The following is a 24,344-nucleotide window of genomic DNA, read 5'->3' on the forward strand; positions in this document are numbered from 1 at the left end:
TATAGAGTACTTTAAATTTTTTGGATGAATATCTTCATGGCATATGTAGATGATTATATAGTTCTATCATTCATTGATAATCCTACCATAAGATAATCAAAGAAATATCCTCCACAAGAGTAAAATGATCAAAATAATATATAAACAAGAAGATAGCAAAGTATGAGGGTGAAAGGTAGGTGTTAAACATGACTAAAGAGAAGAATGAAAAGTGTGGGCTTTGTAGATGATGGGAAGAAACAACTTGACAATAGCTAAAGAGAGAGAAAGAACTAAAGGTAACTCCAAGCAGCCATGTACATCATTGTTGGTAAATCCTAAAGTATTTACAAAATTGGTTTTTTAAAAAAAGAGATTAAAGTTATATGTATGTATTTGTGTGTGTTTAGACAAGAGTGAAGATGTGAGAATGTGACAAAATAGTTACAATAACAAAATATCAAGTTTCTTCATTGACCGTGAGCAATATTACTTAACCATGAGCTATATTACTAAACAAAACCACAAAATTATAAATAATGTTTGTTCATATACGGTATTTATTTCAATTGAGTTCTGTGTGTCTTTGAATCTCATTGGAGACACTTTTAAAATGTTAATACAGTCCTTACCTAATGAAATAACAATATCACAGAGTCACAAGAAGTATGGATAATGCAGCTGGGATGTAACTTAGAAGGAGAGCCTTCTCCTTGCATAGGTGAGGCTCTGAGTTTGATCACAATCACCTAAAAAAATGAATAATGAACTACAATGGGTAAGGGTTAGGGGATAAGAGGACCTATTATAAAATATCTAAGCCTTAATTACATATTAATCATTTACTGATTTACAAATACAGACAATGTATAGTATAAGGACAGATGAAAGTGATGTTCTCAGAAGAAATAGTCCTATTCTACATATATTTGGAAGTTCTCAAGACAGCTTTTATTTTGATTATGTTTAGAAGTTGTTGATATTTTTTCAAAGTAAAAACAAAATATTCAACAAGAATATTTTGCAGAAGTTTGAAAGGGATAATGGGGGGATGTTACCATTTATTTTATTAATGATTTGGCCAATACCATACTGGGTGATGGGGATACAAAGTTGAATAAGACAGTCTCTGACTTCATAAAAATTACAATCCAGAAGGAATAACATAGCTGTAAATAATTATAAAACAGTATGGTATGTGCCATAATAGAGGCTCAGAATGTTTTAGAACAGGTAAAAGAAGATCTTGCCTTTTCTATGAAATTAAGGAAGACTTCCCAAAGGAGATGGTGTTTGAGCTAAGTGCCATTGGGATTGGCAATTAAGGAATCCTTGGTGACTTTAATCAGAGTGATTTCTACCAAAATGAGAGACAAAATCCAGATTGCAGTGAACCAAAAGGTGAATATAGAAATGGAAACAGTGGAAGTAAACTACTTTTCCTAAGAAAAGTAGTTTTACCCTCTGCCTCTATAAATATTTAATAAGGAAGTTCATATTTTACCGCACAGTTACTTAGTGATAGATGATAGCAATGAATTTTTTCCCCTGGATCTTAGTGAATAATCACTTTCCACTTGTACACTGTCAGTGAAATAAATCCTTCCAGCAAGAGCCTTAGCACTTGAAGAAGGCTTACATCTACACATTTTCATTACCAATGTCTTTGATTCCTAGTTCTTCTAGTCCTTGCTTCCTGTTCTGAAGCTTCAGTCTCAGTTGCCAAGGATGCATTACTAACTCACTTAGCTGGTGACCTACTACAACTTCCTTCTAAAAAAGCCCACTTCACCCCAGTGACTTCCTTCTTCCAATCTACCACATGTGTTACCTTTGAACAGAAATTCAGATTATATTCCTTTCCAATTTTCTCCTTTTCTGGTAGACATTATACAGTTGTTTCATACTAACACTTACAGATCTTCCCTGATCTTCCAAATTCTTATCATTTGCCAACAATCTTTAGCTTAAAATGTTCTTCACTTCTAGAATATTCTACCTCTTCACTTCCACTAGCATGGTTGACAATCACTCCAATTCTCTGGAACCCAGCTTCAAATCCATTTCCAGGGGTGTTTTTTGAATTGTTCAACTATTATATTAGCTGGAATTAAATATTTAATTATGCAACTTTCCTCACTAGGAGGGTTGGCCTTTTTGGACATAATCTAATCCAAACTGTATAACATCCAATTGGAATCCTGTCCACTGAGCTGTATTATAAGTGTGAAGGTTTGCTCTTCATGAAGATATTGATCTGTGGCTTTCTGCCCTTCAGGTAAAACAAACATACTAGATTAAATAGTTTCAAGATCTTCAAGTCTTCTAGAATTATAGTATATAACTAGATGATCTTTATTGACTAATCAACTAAAGTTTACAGAAAAATTAATGCTACCATAACTCCTAAAATATATGCGAAACCATAAATCCATAAAATAGGGATAAGAATGTAAACTGAGGCCTTGAACACAAAGTAATTAAAAGGACTGCATAGAAATCACTAAGAATAACTATAAAACCGGGACAAAATACAAAGTAAAAACAAAATCTGAAAGCTCTGGAGAACAACCAGTGCAGCCAAGCCCTGAGGGCCAAGATCCTGGGGGAGATGAAAAACATGTTGGAATGAGCCCTGCATTCATGGCTGTTTTCCCTCTGGAGCATTTACTGATTCAACTCTCCGGTGGAATCTGACCCTGCTTTGAGGCAATAGCTGTCTGCCACTGGGAGAGGAGCAGGAACCATCCCATCCCTAGGCCCAAAGGTTGGTTGATACTTGGTAAGACACAAAAAATTCACCCACAATTATGATAGCCAGCCAATATAAGGAACAATTTGGAGGAAGAGCAGGGAATCCACCTGTGCTCTAGACCCTGTGCTGTCTAGGAAGGCCAGACTGTCTGCTATTGGAGGAGGCTCAGGTGCACAGCACTTGCCTAAGACTGAGATGGAACAGGAGAGATGAGAAACCCTCCTATTTCTCCCCAGGAAGCTTTCATCTAGAAATAGGTAACTATCCTCCAATATCCTCCCATCTACTGGTGGAAGAGAAACACAAACATGGAAAAAGACTCCTATTCTGCAGGTGTAGAGAACCTGCTGATACCTGAAGGAGGAGCATGGGAATTGAAGGAAAAACCCTCCAGCTCCTGGCTCTTGCACCAGAAACGTGGCAGTCCAATGGAAGAATTTCAAGTCTGTTGTTCACTGAAGATATAACTATGGCAACAACAAAATCCATCTTACCTTAAATGCTGACCAAATTTATGTAAATCTCACACTAATAACCTAACAGAAGAGGGATTACTATGTTGGTCATTTACTTCAGTCTCTATTGTTGTTTACATATAATATCTGGCATTTAGTTCTTTAGAAAATAGAATACACCTTAAAAAGAAAAAAAATCTATGTGAAAAGATAAAATAGCCAACAGGACTGGATCTAGAGATGTATCTCAACATTGGAACCACTGGAGACTTCAGAAAATATATGGAATAAAAAGACTTGTTACTATTAAAATAAGAATATAACTAACAGCTGACTTCTCAGAGAAAAAAAATTAAACATCTTTAAAGCTCTGAAAATTACAAAATCAACAACCTAGACATAAGTGTTGAGCAAAAGATGAAAGAATATCACCCACAGGACTTGACTGAAAGAAATCCTAAAGAAAGTTGAAGAGGTAAAAGGAAAGTGATCACAGAATCATGATGATTTAGGAAGAAATAAGAATAATGGGAGGAATAAATATGTGAGATAAGACAAATTAATATTGACTGTTTTCCAAAAATAGAATACATGACATAAAAAGTGCATTTTGTTCAAAACAAACATACCTACTGTAATTAAAATTCATATGACCACACCTAAGTAAATAAAGCACAAACCCGAGGGAAATGTTTATCCAAATGGGTCATCTAATATACACACAACATTCAATCTTGAGAAGCTCACCATTTCCTGAGGTAGACTACTCAATCTATTTTGTAATCCTCTGATTTCTACCATATGGCCCTTATGCTGTCCTCTGTGATCACATGTAATAAATAGTGCTAGTATCTCTCATACATGCTAGAAGTAAGTATAGCATCCTCTAATTGTAACAGAATGGTTTTATTCTTTGGCCAAATATCCTCAATTTAAACCATTCTTCACATGGAATGTTTTAGTTCTCATCCATATCCAGAATTTTCTTTACACACCTTACTTTTTCAAACATATCCCAATACATAAGCCTATAGAGACCAATCAGTGCATCCTTACTTTCTACCATTAGGTGTGCAACCTAAGATGGCATTGTATTTTTAGGGGAGGAAATATTGATATTTATTCATATATAATCCCTGATATTTACCTCTGTGAAAACTCTAGCCTCACAATGTTCAGAATCATCTGCATTCAATGAAAGTGAATATTAGGCTATAAATGGTCTACAGATAAGAATTAGCCAAGGAAAGTGTGGAGGCTATTTCAACATTGCATGGACTAACACCATGACCTTCAAATGGTAAGGAAGAGGAGGTTGTGGTAATGGGAAATATTGACAAGATGTATTAATTGATTGCAGATGTATGCACAATAGGAAGGATGAATCAGTGGCTACTATGGCTTTTCAAGTCTGAATGACTAAGAGAATGAGGAAAAATCTGGAAGTTAGGAGGGGTGCCTTATTACTGAGAGAATGTCTTGCTTTAATTTAAGTACATTGAATATTCATGAAATACCTTGTGGACAGGTATAGATAGGAGGGCTTTTTGTTTGTTTGTTTTGTTCTTTTATCTTATATTATTTGTTTTTAAGACAGAAATTAACTTTTATCTGGTTACATGGGAGTTCAAGCCATGAAACAAAGAAACAAAGAGACAATCAATGAATGTCTAGCCAAAGACCATGGAGCACCTATAGTTGAACAAGTTGGGTTTATTACTTGGTGCAAATAAGGAAGACCACACACCATGGGGAACTGTGTGGCATTTCAGTAAGTGGGTGTTAGAAGGGACTTATCACAGGATTGGGGCTTGTGTTAGATAACTTTGTGGGAGGATTCAGAAAGTAGAACTTTCGACTGGAAGCTGTCAGGATGCAGGGATAATTTGATGATGGGAATCTTCATAAATTTTAAGTAGAAAAATAAAAGACTAAAACAAAACTGTAATTTGCAAAGAAGTCTGTTAATTTTGAAGGGGGAAATGTTTGCTGTTATTGTGGTTTACACAGATACATTGTTTTTCTGTGCTTAGACAAAATTACAAAGAGGTCTTGTTTTTAATCTCACTTCTTCATGATTATAAAGTGGCCTCATCTAATGCTGGTGTTTAATAAAATTGTTCAGTGGCTACTTTTGTCCTAGAGAAAAGACCAGTATCCTTTTTCTTCCAGACCTAATGGAGTATGTATTGGTATGGAAATAGAAATGATGAGCTGGAATATAAGATATTAGAAGGAATGGATGACAGGTAAAATCATCTTTTTTAAAAAAAATCTTTTTTAGTAAAGTTAGAAACAAGATCATCTGCTAAGAATCAGGAGAAAGGGAGATGAACAGGTTTAAGTCATCTAAGAATTTCTTTGGCGAATCAACAAAAGATGCTGTATATTTTTTAATTAAGTCACCTATTATTAAAGAACAAAATTCAACATTTGCTGTATATCATGAATTTACAGAGGATTTAGAAGTGAGAGTTCTTTTAGTCCCTAAAACAAATAAACAACAACAACAAAAAAAAAAAAAATTAGCAGTGTGGCCTGCCATCTTTTTATGAGTGCTACAAACAAACATTTTTCTTGGAATACCCAGGCTATATTAAATACTATTTGATACAAATATTTTGTGACTCTTAATTTTAGCTTTTGGATTGCACCTCCCAAAGGGAAGAAAAGTCTTGCCATTTTTCCAAAACTAAAAAGAACATCCACCAGAAACAATAGCCACCCAGAAGACAGAGTTCCTTGGTATCCAAAGCAAAGAAAATTAAGGCTTCCATCCACCATCATAAAAGTGGGCTCCCCACTCCCACTTCAGTTTTGTGTTTACGTGTATCTAAATAACTAGATGCCTTGCACATTCCCGGTATTAGGTGTGATTGAGAGATAACTCACTTAGCGGCAGCCGCAGCCGCGGCAGTTTCTATGCATGCTGTAGCCCATGCTCTTGTGAGCATCAAAAGGAGATGAAGCCTGATTAACCATTTTGAAATCTATCGGATGAGGAGAAGTCCTTACAAAACAACTTTTATACGCTTTAATTAAAAACGTGTTCCGGCAGCTCAGAGCTGAATGGGCTTCAGGGGGAGCAGGGCTGAGCTCGTTGCTATGACGACACCAAATCTTTTCACGCCTGGCCCTTCCTCAGCACAACGTCTAGCTCTCCCCAGCCATTCATTTGCCTCTGCCCCATCTCTCACTCCCTCAGTGCCCTGGTCCAGGAGTCCTTGGCCCAACAACTTTTACCGCTCCTGCTGTGGAATTCCTTCCTCCCTCCAGCTTCCTCATCTTTTTATCCTTTACATTTCCCTGTCAATCTGTTTTCCATTCTTCTTGAAATTAAGTTACCTTCCTGAGCTAAAAATACCTTTCGCAGGGCGGGGTGGGGGTAATGGGAAGCTCTGTAGTTCACTACTCCTCTTGGTAAATCCTATCATAAAGGCCTTCTACAATATATTTATGTTTCAGATCGACACTGGCTACAAGAACAATCCTTCTGTTGCTGAGGATGACTAAAATAGAAAAGGTTCCGTTTTACTCTGTTAAAGTTGGTTTGTGTTTATTCTTAAAATCTCAGGCTATTCCACTTACAGCATCATCTAGTAACAGTTTTAAGTGAATACAAGGCTTTAAAATACAAATGCTTCATGCAAATGTAGAAAACAAATCAGAACTTTCAATATTTTTAAAGTTGTACTCATTATGTAGCAAATTAAATAAAATTTAACACTATAAGTTGTTACATCATGTGAATCAGAATTGGGTAGCACTTGCTCTTCTCAAGACTCAACAGCCAACCTGAAGAAAGCTAATATCTTTGAAATCTTATGTTCAATGGATTCATATAGATTGTGGTATTATTGTACAACTTCTTAATGTTGCCCTGAATTATCTGAGGCCTTACAACCTTTCATTTTGATTACAATTCCAATCTTCCCTTTCACTTACTCTGTTTTATTAGATGAACTAGACGAATGGAATGCAGTGTCATTTATCAATACTTCTTATTTCCTCTTCCAACTTAACTCACAATTTGTTCTCCCTATGACTATATTTCCAAAGTGAATTATTTGACAAATGGAATCAGCATTTCCTTTCTAAGTGTCTGACTCAGTAGAGATGTTGTAACTTAAGAGACAGGTGTAATCTGAGGGGGTTAATCATTCACATGGCATGGCCCAGTGATCCCTATACAGAGAATGGCCAAAGCATTCTGAGTTTTTGGAGCTCAGAGTCTGGTTCTGAGTATGAGACTCCAAGTTATAATGCAGCTTTCCAGCTGTAGCTGGTGAATCTCTAGAATTGAAATGCAAACGTTTTATAATAGACTGTCTTGATCTAGTTACCACATAAAACTCTCATAAAACTCTTCCTTATAGGTCAGCTGTAACAATTACTGTGAAATCTCTCCGGCATAGGAAACAGTTTTCCTTTTTTTTTTCCTTCTAGTGGTATTAAGGATTAAACTCAGGGCCTCACACATGCTAGACAACTGCTCTACTGCTTAACTACATTCCAAGACCTTTTTCTTCTTGTTGTTGTTATTTTTATTATTATTATTATTAGACAGGGTCTCATGAAATTGCTGAGACTGACCTTAAACTTGTGATCCTCCTGCCTCAGTTTTCCAAGCAGTTGGGATTATAGGTGTGCACCACCTCACTTGACTGAGAAACAGTATGTCTTCTAAATGAACCAATACCCCAATTGGCTTCTACGTCTTTTTTTAAAATTATTTAAGACCCACTACATTTTAAGAAGTTGAAATCCTATGATTTCTTACCATAAGTCATACTTAACAGGTAAGACTACATGACCTGGTATTTGGGTGACATCTTACAAAGGGACAAACATTTGTCTCTTGTTATAATAATGGTATCATTTACAGGTTCAACTTTATTTTTCCTCTCCTATATAAATAATAGAAAATCAACTGCTTATACATGTTAAAGGTGTTTTCCCACCTGGGGCACTTTATTTGGATCAATCCTATGTAGGCACTAAAGTGTGTATAGATTGGTTGAATAAAGTGTTGAAGAGACTAGTATCCAGCCATCTGGAACAAGTTTGAGACAATAAAAATGGATCCTTAGAGAGGCATTCTTGAAATATGAGACAATTTTACTTTAATATCAGAAAAACTTCAGTTGAAAAACATTTTGCACCATTAATATAGAGCTTATCCATTATATGGATAAACTCAAGAAGTGGCAATCCTTCAGTTCTTGACAATAAAATCTATTCTGAACCTTGTTTGGGAATATTTCAAGGGGAATAATCTTGCACATGAGTGAACTAGAAGTTATAATGGGTCTTTTCTGTCACTAATTTTTGTGGCCACATGATTCAATAATACCAAGGCTAAAAGTGTGCTTTGTGATTGCACTTGGGATAACACTGAATTCCCATTTCTTTTGAAATGGTTTTCATCTCCTTCTCTCCTGATTCTGTTCCATGGCCAAAGACATCTACATGAAAATTGTACTGTCTTTTGCTTAATAATTCATTCATCCATCCTTTGGTGCCCTGTTCACATGAATTCACATAATCCTGTATGTGTACTCTGGCACTAGACAAATATTTATGTGATAAACCACAGAACTTCCCTGTAGCTTCTGTGGGCTGGTGGATATATATCAAGAATTATAGCTTTTTTGATAGTTTTAGACTTGCTGTTTTTCAGAGAATGATTCTTTACTGGGTCTAAAGTGTGATTATTCTGAAGTCCTCAAAACATCATAAAAATTAATTCCCAAATAACTTACTCCAATTTTATTATTACATTGAACTCTTATTCAAATTGCTAATATGTAAAATTTAAATCACTACTATCACATATATATACATATATATGCTATATCATATATGTGATATATCTTATATATATGGTATATATTATATATTAATTGTATATCTTATAGGTATATCTTATATATATGGTATATCTTACATATGGTATATCATATATATGGTATATCACATATATATGGTATATCATATATATATATATATATATATATATATATATATATATATATACACCTTTCTGTCCCCAATCGTTCTAAGCATGTGATAAAGAATATACAAAGGAAGTATGGTAGTCCACCAGGTATGGAATATGTGTGCCACAATTAAAGACAAATCTTAAATCTCCTCTTGATGTTACAAAAGACATTTTGTGGAAGTGACCGAAGCAAATTACTGTAAGTGAATCAGTCACCATGAGTCAAACTTACTTTTAAATAAGTTAATAAAAAGTACATAAGGACACAGAAGAAAAATCATACACACACATACAGACACACACACACACACTGGGGACTGAAACTAGGGATGCTTTAGCATTGAGCTATACTGCAGCCCTTTTAATTTTTTATTTTGAGACAAGTTCCCAGAGAGGCTGGCCTGGAACTTGCAATCCTCCTTCCCCAGGCCCCACCATCACTACCAATTAGCAAGTCACTCATCTTTTGATGATCTGTGGTATCTAGAGTTTAAAACTCATTTAAAGAATAGAATTTCCCATAGACTTCTTTACAAGACACTCAAAACATCTTCAAGGTAAATGCTTTACATCTTTTTTGAGGAAAATGAAAACTATGCAGATGTCACAAAAGTAGATATAAGGTTAAATGTAAATTATGTAAATTTTAATCAGAATGTTGCTCTGAGACAAGGAGAAGAAGAAGAACAACAACTACTACTACTACTATTACTGAAGCCTTTCTCTATAATCCTTACCTACCACAGTGGAATTTTCTTCTCCCCTCCTCCCAGTGCTTAGGCCTAAAATTTGAGGGTGAGGTCAAAGCTCCATGATGTGAATTTGTAAAGGTTACACTTCTTCTTCTTTTCTTTTTTTTTAAAAATATTTTTAGTTGTAGACAAACACAATACCTTTATTTTATTTATTTTTTTAATGTGGTGCTGAGGTTCTAACCCAGTGCCTCACATGTACTACACAAGTGCTCTACCATGGGGATACAATGCCAGTCCAAGTTTACTCTTCTTAATGGAGAAGGGAATTAGCAAAATTTTCTAAATCTCCTAATGAGAACAATGCCTAGCTCAACGTTTTAAATCTGAAACACTCTTCTCAGTTTATCCCAAGTCAGCAGATCAATTTATTGCTTCCTTGCTGTGGAGGACTGGTCTATACATGGAAAGGTTTTGTGGATGTTCCTCTAAGTCAGTATGTCTATTTGTGTGTTTGGGTGGATGTGTATGAATAGATGATAGACAGATACAGATATTTCACTGTAATGTGTATGTGCTACTCTTAGTTCTATTAAGAGAAAGGTGAAGAGTCCATTGCTTGAAGTTGTGTTAGCCTAATGGTGAGGAATGAATGATCCAGTTATTACCATAGAGCACTCCTTATAAGTGCTCTTGTTTTAAAAAGAAGTACTTAAATTCTGTTTTTATTATCATTATTTATCTTACTGAAATAAAGCTGCAGTACATACTTTCCCCAATCACAGATGAGGGGGAAAGTGGGGGGTCACGTAGGAATCAAGCTTAGTAAAAACCTAAACTGGTATTTTAGACACTAAGCTATACAGAAATTTGTGATCAGGTCTCTCTCTCCCTCTGTCACTCTCCACCCCCCCCCCACCCACACACACTCACAGTCACATACACCGAGGTCAATTATAAAGCACGTTATAATGACTGCTTTAGTTAGTTTTCACCTCCTTGCACTCATGAGTGTAGAGAAGCAGGGGCTGGAGGTAGCGGAAAGGGGAGGGATGGCAGTGGAGCCCGGGCAGAGACACTTGTGCGGGGTCGTGGTCTCAGCAGTGTTCAAGGGATGGAGAAGGTGGTGCATCACTCCCAGAATCCAGATTTCTATAGCCAGATGCGGGATGTGGTGTCTGATGTCCGGACCCAGGCTCCTGGGTCATCTTTCCAGGATAGCTGGCGTGGAAGCGAATGGGGAGAGCCTCACCAGAGGGTCAGGTTTATCAGGGCTAGGTTGGGAGGAGACCTGGCTCCCAGCCCAGGGCGCTGGGGTTGGGCGTCGTGGCCGCGAGGTTGAGAGCCCAGAGCGCTCAGCCTGGGGCCCAGGGCGGCTCTTCTGCCCAGCGCTCTCAGGCGCCTGGGACTGCCTCACAGCTGGAGGCCGGGAAGGAGGAGAGTAAACACCCAGTCTGCGGGGGCCGCCCTCAGGGGATGGTTGCAAAGGGGGAAACGAAAAATAAATCAAACCGCAGTGCCGCCCCGCCCCCTCCCCGTGCGGCCTTAGCGGGAGGCGCCACCCGTCTCGAAGCCTTAGGGCCGGTCTGCACCCCCAGCGCCCCGGACGCCGCTACCGGGTTGGGACTGCGACTGGTGCGGGTCCCCAGGAGCACGTCTGGCCCTCCCGCCCTGCCTGGCCGGGCCCCTCGGGCTGGATAGAGCCCTGCTTTGCTCTTTTCGTTGGCCAAGCACAATTGTGTTATTGGAGATAATGAATTCAATCCCCATCAAAGGGCATTAGGCTCGCTCGGGCCCTGGAGTTGCTGATGCCTTTTTTTTTTTTTTTTCAAACTAGAAATGAAAGGCTGAGGAGAAAAAAAAAAAAATTCTCTGGGGGAGCCTTTCCCCTGATCGCAGCTTTTGAAGTGAAGGGGCCTGGGCATTGTTGTTCACCTCGCGGCCCATAAGGCTGAAGAAAGCCCGGGCTTTTGAAGGGCTGAGAACCGCCTCGGCAATGAGCACCACGTCGGGCCTCGCGGCCTGCGGGCAGCATATGTCTCAGGGCGCCCGGGCACCGTCTGGTGGGAGGGGTGGCTGGCCTGGCGGGGTGGGGGCTCCGCCCGGGAGGCAGGGACAGGACACACGGCCTGCACGCTGGGTGCGACGGGCGCCCTGGGGAGCCGAGGGACGCGCGGGGAGCTTGGGGCTGGGGCTCTGGGCTCGGACTGGGATCTGCAGTTCCTCGGGCTAACTTGTGGAAGTAGCTCAAAGGTTCCATCTGTGCTTGGTCAGTTAAGACCTCCGACTGGGAGACATAACTTTTGGGGCCGAGGTGGAAAAATCTGGGGTTTCGCTGAAGGTCCCGGGCCGGGTTGCTTGAAAGTCTGTCTTTACAGCCACTGAGACCCAGCGTCGAAGGTGTCTGGCTGAGCTAGAGTTTGATGAATCTGTGAAGCGGGCACCTGTAACCGTGCAGTTACTTTTTTGTTATTGTTGTTGTTGTTGTTGTTGTTAAATACCTGTGACTGGGACACTGCTCAAAGCAGCGGGGCTTCTGGCCAGGGTGCGGAGGGCGTGGAAGGCGGTCACTCAGCAGCCTACGCGCAGCCAGAGTGCTTAAGGATCAGATTTTCCAGCGTTGGGGCCACTCCGTTCTGAGGCAAGGACACCTGTTTAGCATCGGGTCACCCTTTCTAAAACCTGTTGCAGAATTTACCTTTACTTTCTGTGCCCTAACGTGAACTTTCCTCAAGCTCGATTCACTCCTTCCTGGCCGGCGGTCCGCCACTGGGCTCTTTGGCCCAAGAGTCAGCAACCAGAATAATTCCGTTCCCTTCCCCATCCTCTCCATCTCCAACCCCCTCCTCCTCTCCTCTAAGGATCCGGGTTATCCGCCCCATTAATATATTAGCCAGGCATAACACAAAGGAAGCGCGTGTCGGCAGAAGGCAGTGTGACTCCAGGGAAAGGCAGAAAACCTGGACAATGCTCTGCGCTACCACACGGTTCATTGCAGTTTGAGCTGGTGAATTGGCCTCCACCTAGGAAAAGCCGTGGAGGACACTGCGGGAGTTGGTGCTCGGCAGCACTGAGAGGTTATTGGGTTGGGCGTTTATAACTGTACTGCAGGAAGAAGCCCAGATGGGGCCCAGAGCTAATATTCCAAAAAATACCCCATCACCTGAGTCATGCAAAGAAACCAGCTGTCCAGGAGCACACAGTAAACGGGCACCTACTTCCTTCCTCGTACACAATAGGCCCTTAAAATTAAATATGTAAACGAAATAAACCACTGCAAAGCCCCTTACTTTCTTTTCCTTAAATTGTTCGTGTTTTAAAATAACATCTCCTTGATGTAAAGTCGGGGGTTGGTGGGGACTGACACGAGAACATGATTAGACAGGCAAAGGCATAACAAATTTTATAGGAGAGGGGGGAAAGAAACTATGGAGGTTTGCAATTTAATTCATGGTTCCCTGTTTCCCGTCAACGCTTTGGGGGGAATTTCCAGGTTGTTTCTTGGTTTGGGGGGGGGCATTTGACATGTCATCTTCAAGAGGTGTTGAGAAAAGTAGAAAGGGAACTTCACTCTTAGAACTCTAGAGTCAGGTCGGACCCTGGGTGTGACTGACTGGGTTTTGAACTTTATTTCCCCAGTGACTTGACCAGCATCCTACCTGCATTCTGAAGTCCACAAGCAGGATTCCATTTAAGCCCCTTCCTTCCTGAATTTTGATGAATAGTATCCTGTCCCTATAACTCTAGGTTGACTAGAATATAGAGAACCCCCAAATATTCTGAAATGGCATCTAGAAGGAGAACTCCTCACTTCCCAGAGGGGCAAGGAGGAGGGGAGCTCACTCTTGCCATGCCATTTGCTCTTAAAATGTGTAGTAGCCATAACTATCATAATTGTCTTGAGGAAGTTAGAAAAAGAAAGGTAGCAAGTGAGAATTTCCCCCTGGTCAGGTTTAAAAACACGCATGCAGTTTACAAGTTATAATGGAACAGCATGGGTATTCTCCGCCCCCTGAAAGCTTGCTAGAAGGCCGGCTGGGTGTGTGTGGGGTGGGGGAGAAGGTGAGGGCTGCAGTCCCAGCTGTGCAAAGTTCAATGAACCAAGCTGGGCTGGGAGCTAAAAAGAGAAAACACCAATGGAACCATTATGTCCCAAATTTAACTATTCGGGAAGAAGAAGAAGAGAGGGAGGAAATTTTAATTTGTTGTTAAATGTTATTTGAATACGCTAAATAGCACCATAGTAGCTGCTTTTTAAAAACCTTATATCTCTCCAAATGGATTCTATTTATAAACAGGAAGGTTGTAAGATCTTCCAAGTGATTTAATTTTATAACATTCTCAATCTTATGAGTATCTATAGATATTACAATTCTTTTATTTTGGGAACTTTTTATTTCTAAATTTAGGCATAATTTGATTACCTATTTAGCTCAAGGTAGCTTAAAAATAATCACCTTTCGCATGTAATTATCCTGAAGTAATTAAGCTTTCTCCTAACTGTATTAGTTGTAAAACACATTGCACCATCATTCGAATAAACAGTGTTTAATTTTGAAGATAATTTTTTACAAATTTATTAAATATTAAATAATTTAAGCAATTTTATTTTTCAACAAGTTTTTCCTCTTGACATATTGAGGTATCACATTAAAATACATTATAGCTAAATGTTCTACAATATTACTGCTAAATCAACAGAAAACCAATTGATCTTGAGGAAAGGTTAATTAATTTGAGTTACAGGTCTCCTACTTTGTCCGCATTGACAGGAATTTGTATCGATCGCAGGTTTTTTTTTTTTTTGCAAAGAAATTTAATAAGCATTTTCATGTGACTGAGATCAATTTTTAAAATGCCAAAACAACAAGGTTTTAACATTTTATCACTAGGGGAATTATTGTCTGTTATGGATCCTGAGGAAAAAAAAAATTTATACTTTCAGTAAAATCTGTCAGGTATCCATAGTCTTCTGAAAAATGAAAACAGAAAGTTAAAAACCTTAATAGGATTCTGTTGGTTTTCATCTCTTAACAATTCTCGCCAGTTTATTCTGCTATGCCGGGGATCACCGAAGGGACAATGGAAATACAATTTTATCTTTGATTTAAACACTGTGTTAACTCTCTTGTGGAAAACGAACTGAGCTGCCTCCTACTTGCGTACACTTCTGAGCTGTTTCGTTTCTGCTGAATAGAACTGGTGAGTTTCTCTTCTTCCCTAGCTTTGGTTTTTCTCTCCCCCCCCCCCTTTGGCTTTTTAAAATCACTTTGAAAAATGTTCCAAACCTGCCGCTTCCAAATGCAAAGTGGAAGTAACAATTGCAGGGTCCCTCCCCAGCACTTACTCCCCAAACATTTTTTCCTCCTTTTAAAAAATATGTTTGCTCGTGGCGTTGGCAGTGGATCCGAGGGCCTCCGGAGCTTTACACTAGGGTCAGGAGGAAGACTTTCTATCCACGAGCCCTCCCTCCGCCTCTGGAGACCCCTCCCCCACCTCGGGCGAAATTCCTAAGTAGAACAAGCAGGGGGCACCGCCACTGAGCCCTGAGCATCCCCTTTCCGGCCTTGGGCCGCCGGAGCATCCGAGGTGAAGAAACCCTGGAACTCCTCGACGAAAATCGGGGGCGGGGGAAACCGGAGTGGCGCGGAGGCGGCACGCTCGGGGAGGGTCCCCGCGCTCCCTCGGAACCACAGACGTTTTCCTCCTGGCCCAGGGGCGCCGCGCCCCAGCCCCGGGCGTTCAGGCATTTGTGTGTCCCGGTTTCCGAGGAAGGGATTACGCAGCGGGAGCGGCCGCGGCAACGCAGGCCGCTGGGGCCGCAGGACGGTGACGAGAAGCCCGGACTTCTTTGTTGACTTTTAGGTCTCTGGCTCAACAGAAGATTTATTCGCTAGGCAGGGAAAATGCCCAAACAATGAAGAACTAACTGCACTTGTCATCCTGAGACGCTTGCGGTCTTGCTCTTCCCCCCTTCCCCAGAAACCTGCTGCCCGAGTCCCGACGCACGGGTCACAGATCGCGTCGCCCAAAGGCGGCGGAGAGCGCAGTCTGACAAGCCTGTGGGAAGCCCACCGGGCGGGCAGGAGCTGGGCCTGCAGGCACCTCTGTTCCCAGGCCAGACCCGCTCCTCAGGACCCTGGCGCTGGCTTCCCAGGAGGTCTCCAAAGGCTCTGGGCACCTTCCACCCGCAAACCCAGAAAGAAAAAAAAAAATCTGCTAAGTAAATGATCAAGAGCTAAGGGCGACTGGAACCTGGTGGGGCGAAGACTATACTGCTAGTGTGTTGAAGGGGAAGAAGGGAACGTCACCAAGGGGATGGCACAAAACTCAGACGCTTTAGGTTCAAGGGAACTGGGGGACATGCCAAATGCCACGGCCCAAGCTCACGCATGTATGTTACATTTGGAATTTGAATTTTCCATGACTTGTTTACTCGCCATATAACTATGAATAACTTAAGATTCAAAGCTTTTTTTCCTCTCTTGGGTTTTCAACGTCCTTCCGAGGCCTCCAAATTAAGTTTCGAAATGACTTAAACCAGTAATTTATTTTTTCCCTTCCTCCTTTCATTAGTTGAAGAGAGCGGAGATTTCTGGATTTTTCTCAAGTGCTATGTGGCGTCCCTCTCTCATCTGGGGAGGCCATTAGGCGATAATTAAGCTACTCGCCACAGCTCTTTTTATCTTGTCTGCGGTTATGGAGTGGTGCGATCAAAGTAAAGGCTGTCCAAGTTCAAGCCCTGGTGAGGATGGAGTTCATACACAAGCGCTCAGGCAGGCCAGCCTCTACTTGGGCCGGTGGTGTTATTGTTGATGTCAATCTGAACAAGACTTACAAAGAAATAGGTGGACTGGAAAGTGAGCCTACTATCAAAGGAGATTAATGATTTTGTGATCCCAAGCAACTAGGGGTGTGAAGTTGCATTTCAAATCTTCTTAGAAGGCAAACAAATCATCAGATTTAAGATTCTGAGGAGCGATATTTTTACAAACGGTATTTTTTTAAAAAAAAATATCTTCACAAAAACAAAATAGCTACCCTGAAATATCCTGGTGGCTCAAAACTTACCCTACAGAAGCGAATTAACTCCCCTCCTCTCTCCAAAGCTGCCAGGATGGCTAAGTTTTGTTTCTCTTTTAATGAGAACAGGGTTGAAGAGTTCCTGTTGCAGACAACTTAATTTTATCAGACACAGCTGATATATTATTCTCACTTGAATATTCTCTGATAAGGGGAAAAGTATACATTGGGGAAGGTGGAAAATTAGCAATATTTGATTTCACAGTGCAAAAACTCAAATAAAACACACACACACACACACACACACACACAAAGGCCGTGCAAGAAAATTGGAGTAAACCTTAATGGAAATAAAGAATTTTAAAAATCTCAAATTTTGGACTATTTAAATCAGTCTGCCTGCCCACTTTAATTTCTTTCACTGCCTTTTAATGACCGACCGTTCATTTAAATCATAGATGAAACAATTTTTGTTTTACATAATTTTCCTGTTTGTCATTCATATTGTTTCAAAGTTTGAAAAGTATTATATTCAGAAGATCCGCTGTGGATTTAGTCAAGTGAAGGAAAATGAGAGAAATCCTTTTTTTGTTAACATTTGATTTATTTAAAGTCCTTAACTGCAAATGATCAAGAACATATTCCACGGCTTAAAATCTGGTATTATTTTTTGTTATTTAAATCAAAATATTTTAATTACAATCACATTGATAAAAATTAACATTTTAATTGTAATTTTAACCATCATTTAAAGCAATTTCGGCTGTAAAGAAAAAGAATAAACCATGCAATAAATTAACATTGAGAAGGCAAAAAGGAATAATAATGAAAACCCGTCTGGCTATACTAACACCATATCCAACTGTGGAAAGTGCATTAACACTGGATGAAACAAGCACACGATGGCAATAATTAAAATGGCCACAATCAATACGATTTTGGAATCTTGGACCAATTTTTGAAATACAGCTCCCTATTAACTTCTCTCTTTTCCAACATTGTGATATTCTGTTTTGGTGGGAAAATATCCTTTAAATGGTGTACATACACATAAGATAATTTTATACGTTATGTGACCTCAGAATGACATGACCATGGCACCCTGCAAATCAAGGAGTAGAGTTCTTGACAAGGGCAATTCCTGAGGAATTGATTCCTAGGCCCCAGATATGGGGAGAGAACAAGAAGGGTAGGGTCCTTATAACTTCTTGGTCAGGCAACTCTTAACAATGTAGAATGTATATTACCTACCTATTAACTTCTATATGTTATGTAAATATATGGAGAATGTCTACATATCTGAGCATAATTAAGTCCATAGACAGTATATATGTATTTCATTTAAAGTCAACTGCTTTCTGGATCAGAAATGTAAGCTGAAAAACAAATGGCTCTGATGTTTATATTCTGTTTATGTTTTGTTGCATAACTGCTGTAGTCTTTCAATACTTTCTAGAGCCCCTGGTGTCTACTTGTTTCTTCACCATTTCAATTCTTATGGTTAAGAGTATTGCCACGGACCTGTAAACTCGTGCGCTGGGGTCAGATAAGGAGGGGAGAAAAAGCACAAACAAATATTTTACAAACTTGACCATCTTTCTTTGTTTTTGTTTAAATATACCCTGCACAGACTAGAATGTGTCTGGAAGGGAAAGAGGGAAGAAAGGGAAGAGGGCAAGGAAGAAGGAAAATTTTATATATACACTTGTGGATCATTAAACTTCGAAGGAAAAATTTTTGTTGGTTCGGGGTTGGTAATAATATACACAACGAGTTTTGAATACAATAATAAAGTAACAGTCCTTTCCACTGGGGGAAAATTGTGCACGAAAAATTAAAATAGTTGGGATTTTATTATGCTGTTGTTGGTGTGTGTGGTTTTGTTTGCTGTTGTTTTTTGTTTTTGTTTTCTCTCACTGCTACCAGCATGGCCATGCAGACAAACCCCCAGTCCCGGAAGCTAGGAAGTGTTTAGGACGGGTCTGGAATACACACCTTGGTAGTAGGCCGGCTCCAGGGCTGAGGGCTCGATGGGGCTCCTCGTGGCCACAGAGGCGCTGCCAAGGGGCAGGCTGGCGGGCAAGGTGGCGCCGTAGGGTGAGTATTGCAGTGCCTGCTCATATGCCTTGAAGTCCAGCTTGTGCTGCTGCTCCGAGGAGGACATGAGGTTGTTGATGGAGAAGGGGTGGTTGAAGGAGTAGTGGGGATCCCCTTTCAGGTGCATCTGAGACTCGTGGGGTGCCAGGCCATGCGCTGGATGAGAGGGGGGCACAGATGCCAGGGCCCCAGGCCCGGAGCTTATGGGGGGAGCCGACGAGGAGGCTGGAGTCTTCAACTCCGAGGCGCCCCCTGTCGCCGTCGCCCCGCTGTGGTCCAGAGTCTGGGGGCTGGCGGCGGGCCCAGGGGCCGGCGCGCCCTCTAGCTGGCCGGCCTTCCCGTGCACACCCCGATGAAGAGGGGAGTCGGCGCTGGGGTTACCTGCGCCAGAGGGGTCCTTGCGGCTTTCAGGGCCGCTCTTGGAGCCGCTGGCCCCACTCCCTCCACCGGCGCCTGGCTGCTTCTCGCACTTGAAGCGCTTCTGACGGCGCAGGTAGCAGCCGTTCTCGAACATGTTGCCGGAGTCCGGATGCAGCGTCCAGTAAGAGCCCTTGCCTGGCTTGTCCGGGGATCGAGCCACTTTGACGAAGCAGTCGTTGAAAGAGAGAGAGTGGCGGATGGAGTTCTGCCAGCGCTGCTGGTTCTGCCGGTAATAGGGGAAGAGGTCCATGATCCACTGGTAGATCTCGCTCAGCGTGAGCATCTTGCTGGGCGCCTGCTGGATGGCCATCGTGATGAGCGAGATGTAGGAGTAGGGCGGCTTGGCGTGTGGGTAGCTGCGCTTGAACGTCTTGGCGTCGCCGCCTCCGCCCGCGCGGCTGCGGCCCAGGTTGGACGGAGCGTACGCCATCGGGCTCATGCACGGGTTCATGGCGGCCGAATAGGGGCCCAGGCCATTCATGGAGGCCGCCGGCTGCGCGCCCATGGCGCTCATGCCACCTGGACTCAGCGCCGTCCCCATGGCAGTCACTCCTGCTGCCGTCATGCTGTTCATGGCGCCCGCTGAGCCCCCTGGCATGCCGGTCACAGCGCCGGGACTCAGACCGGCTCCCAGGCCCGGGTTAGCGTAGGACATATTGAAGGAAGCCGGGGTCATGTTGCCGCTCGTGGTCATGGTGTTCATGGTCATGTAGGTGTTCATGGAGTTCATGGAACCTAGGCCTGAGTTCATGTTGCTGACTGGGACGGAGGAGTAGGCCTGGAGCAGAGACAGCGAGTGAAGAGGCCCCGAAGGGCGGGGTTAGTGATAGGCTGGGGGCAGAGGGGGGGCAGCAGGCCAGGGGCAAACTCCTGGTGGCGGGGGTGGAGAGCATTTCTAAAAAGTATGGGAGCCCCCCACCCTGGGCAAACTGTTAGGCGCCCTTCCCAGACTGAGCAAAGATGTCTTGCGCGGCAGGAGGAAAATCCTAACGCAGCAGGCATGAAAGACCAGCGCTCACAGAAAATATGTCCCCGGGAAGATGTGTAATCGCCTTACACACCAGACTCAGGGGTTGGCTTCCAGGGCTGCTTCACTGCCGCCTCTATCCACACCAGGCAGTATACCAAGTCTCCACCCCACACCAGCCTCTGGCCTTTGAGGCAAATGGTCTTTAAAAACTCCGAAAATAGAATTAATCTCTGACCCTCCGCTTCTTCACGTCATCCCAAGGATCCAGTGGGTTCCCGGCCCAGCCCCCGCTGGGCGAGCAACAGGGCGCCAACTCTGTGCCCACCTCACCCAAGGCTAGCAGGCTCCGCTTGACTACATAGCAGTCTTGATTGTGCTAGATGGCTGTTAATGAAACTCTTCTTAAAATACAGCAAATCATCCAGGGCCATATACCCCTACCATCATTCATTTCCCTAAAAGAAATGGCTTTATTGTTTTAGGAGTTTTTGCCAAAATGATGCATTCCTTTTTTAAAAAAAATTATATCTAGAAGCAGTGTTTACCATCTACTTGTAGCAACTCTAATATTTAAAAAAGGAAGCATACTCAGAAATTATATAGGCTTTGGCAAATAAAAGTGAAATCAGATTAACAGGAGGGTATTGCAGGGGTGCATCATAGTATCAACCTTCTACATACGTTTGACATGAGTTTACGTGTATACCTCTGCAAACCATTTAAAAACTTACATTGTTACCTATTTCTAGCCCTTTAAAGTGTGAAAATGTTGGTGACAATTTGTTGTAATAATCATCTAGGTTTTTTTCACAAACCAATATGCTGCTGATGACCATTTCAAAAGCCTTGCCTTTGAAACTTCATGAGTAGTTTTGAAAATTTTCCAAAATTAAACTCTACCTACTTTCTCTTAATGCTCTTCTACTTCCTAATTCTCAGTTTCAACATGTAGGAAAGCTCTTTTACTAGAGGGCTTAACTGGTGGATTGAGATGACTGCATCAGAATTAAACCTCTGGAAGAGTTCTGAGCTCCTTTTAAAAACTCTTTATCAATAGTAATTTGGGAATGAAGTGGGTATTTTAAAATACATAACCCAGAAATACTAAAACCACTTATCTGATAATTTAATAAAGAACAATAAATTCCTCAAATTTATGTTCATCTGCAAATATAACTCCATTTGAAAACGTAAGAGATGAATAAATAGATTTAAATAGGAATACCCTGTAAACTATGGTATTCAAATAAACTTGAATGAATGTGAAAATATATCTATATATATAGAAACTAATTGCTATGAAAATGTTTTCTGATTATATATATGTATATATACATATACACACACATAAATATATATTTTGTCCACCGCCGTCATGTGGTGGGGTTTATTTACTTGGGAGTTTATTTTCTTTTCCTTTTCCCAAGATAATCCAAGGCCCAATCCAGTAAGCGTTTTTAAGAATGGTAAATAAACTTTTGGGGGGCAACTGCAAACTGTTTTCCGAAAAATACTTTTAATAGGAGGTGATCCTGCCTGTACCTGGTTTTCCTCTCAATCCTTTTGTGCACATTGTAAAATAAAGCCCATGAACGGGCCACCAAGGGGACAATGAAGAGAAACAGGTTCTTGGCCCCGAGTTCTGGAAAAGGATTTGGCTCGCACTAGCGCCACCCAGCGGTTCTAGAGTAGAATGAGCTCACTTCTCCCCCAAACAGGGCTTTTGAAGAAGTTTTACAAAATGTAGGAATCGTTTCATTATTAAGACGCCCAACTTTGCTGCACAGCGCCTTTATCAGAATATGTCCGCAAATCAAACGGTGGGACGCAGAGACTGCCCTGAAGGCAAGCTCTGGATTTCTCAGAGTTACTTCCAACTAGTGCCGGCGGCACCCGAGGCGCCCAGGGCCGGGCTCCAGCTCCCGCTCTCTACAGGGCAGAGGCAAGCGCTTCCCAGAGCGGATGTTTTCAAAGCCCGGACTTTCCTAAAACTCTTTTGCCCGCTGCGAGAGCAAGGACCCAACAGGGCAACTGGACCGACTCTGAGGCCCGTCCAAAGCTGGGCCCGGACCACACCAAGCAGACGGGCAGCCGTGGCACCGATTAGGCGCCACCAGCCCGCCAGCCACACTGCCCGTCCCGCGCCCACCTCGCCCCGGCCTCTGGGCTCCGGAGACGCCCTGCCGGCCACCAGTCTCTCACCTCCTGTGTGTCCGCGTAATAGCTGTTCCAGTCGCTGCTCTCATGCCCTTCCATCTTCACAGTCCCTAACATCCTGGAGCAACCCTGCCCGATGCAACCATCCAGCCCAGTGCGAAGCGACGGGCAACCGCGCGGCGCGGGGCGGGGGGAGGGGAGCCGAAGCAGCTGCAGTCACCGGAGCGCCCGCGCGGGCCCAAAGCCACCCCGGAGAGGAGGAAGCTTGGCGCTGCGGGGCGCGGCGTGCGTGGCGGCGGCACGGCGGGCGGGGGCAGCGCCGGGGGCAGGCGGCTGCCGCGGAGCGCGGCGCCGGGGAGCGCCTCCGCGGAAAGTGAGCGGGCGGCCTCTGTGAGGCGAGTGCAGTTGAGCTGATGTGGATCTTACGTCGCTCGAGTGCCCACCTCCTCGTCCTCTCCCCATTTGTCCGCGGCACAAAGACGCTCGCACCTACAAAGCCCGAGGTGCACCTGCGAGGCGGCCGCCCGCCAGTCCAGCCGCCGCTCCTCCCGCCCTGCCGCGCCACCGCCGCGCGCGCCCCCCGCGCCCCCTCCCATTGAGTCCCCTCCCCCCCCAAACCTGGCCCTCACTTTGTTTGCAAAGCAGTGTAATTGGTTTAAGCCCCGAGGCTAGGGAAAGAGTGAAATGGGGCGGGGGAGTGTATGTAACCCCCTTTGGAAAAGGGAAAAAGAAAAATAGGCGGGACCATGAAGGGCAGGCCAAGATTCTAGATGGGAACCCGGTAGCTGGAGAAGGGCTGGGGCGGTGGCGTCGGAGCCCAGGCTCTGGGACCTTGTGCGCGAGATGACCAAGGGGTTCCTCCCTAGAGGCACTCACCACCCTCTGTACCTGAACTGCGACTGCGTCCGGAGCTCCTCATGCCCTTTTACCTGTTCCTTGCCTCTACCCTCATGATTCCAGACCCAAAGTTCAACCCCGCGAGACTGGTGAATACAGACTTTATTTTATTTTATTTTTCCCCTCACCTGGGCTTCAGACTAGAAAAGGGAAAAAGCCTCGTCACTAGAAACCCAGCCATCTGAGTCAGCCGAGCCAAGTGACGTTAGGTTGACCCGGGCTCCTGGCTAGCAGAGCGGAGGCGCAGCCACGAAACTCGTACCTGCGGCTAAGAGCAGGTGAGTCACAGCACCGTTTTATATCTTTATGACATAACTTTTTTTTTTTCCGCCTCAGTCCTCTCCACTCCCCTTGTCATCTGTAGTGAACATAAAGAGGAAGAAACTGAGAGCAGATGTCTGTGTGGTAGAGCAGGCGGATCCAAGTTGGCCGTCCTCCCTCAATCGAGCTCCTCCTCCCACCCCCCTTCGGCAGCCTAGGGGACTGAGCTGGAAGGTACCGTCTGGTTTCTGATAGGGAAAGGTCAAGGGGAGGGGACATCTCCCTAAACACGGGCGTTAGCTGGGAAAGCTAGGACTCCTACTTGGGGACACATCTGCGCTGCTGAAGAGGTGCCAGGCCAAAGCCAGAGGCAGCCCATAAAGACTGTGTCTCTGACCTGGAGGTGTGGGACTAGCATTTCAAGCTCTCGCTTGGTTCCTAATGGGTCCTGGGCTTCTATGGGAAATTCTCCCCCACGGAAAGCCTTTTGACTCTCTCGAAGCTCTTTGTAGTGGATTGCTCACAAGTCCTGGAGAAAGACCAACCAAAGAGACTGGATGATAGGCACTAAATTGGTGATAGGTTGGGAGATGGTGCACGGGTGTTTCTGAGTAGGGTGTATATGTGTTCTGAGTAT

At 43.1% G+C, this 24,344-nt stretch overlaps 1 protein-coding gene across 1 annotated transcript; it reads right to left on the bottom strand.

Moving 5' to 3' along the window:
• Window positions 1-18,865: 18,865 nt before the first annotated feature.
• On the bottom strand, window positions 18,866-22,666 carry Foxa1 (forkhead box A1). The gene is made up of 2 exons (XM_026408985.2): window positions 22,595-22,666; window positions 18,866-20,200 (listed from the first exon to the last, which is right to left on the bottom strand). Exons 1-2 carry the CDS (start codon window positions 22,664-22,666, stop codon window positions 18,866-18,868), a joined length of 1,407 nt encoding a protein of 468 aa, XP_026264770.2.
• Window positions 22,667-24,344: the final 1,678 nt, after the last annotated feature.

This window comes from Urocitellus parryii, chromosome 6 (genome assembly GCF_045843805.1).
Source record: "Urocitellus parryii isolate mUroPar1 chromosome 6, mUroPar1.hap1, whole genome shotgun sequence".
NCBI lineage: Eukaryota > Metazoa > Chordata > Mammalia > Rodentia > Sciuridae > Urocitellus > Urocitellus parryii.

Excerpts from the sequence above, each read along its gene's own strand:
- Foxa1 (XM_026408985.2), bottom strand. The coding sequence starts at position 22,666 with ATGTTAGGGACTGTGAAGATGGAAGGGCATGAGAGCAGCGACTGGAAC. Across the intron at positions 20,201-22,594 it reads ATTACGCGGACACACAGGAG|GCCTACTCCTCCGTCCCAGT; the intron begins GTGAGAGACTGG and ends TCTCTGCTCCAG.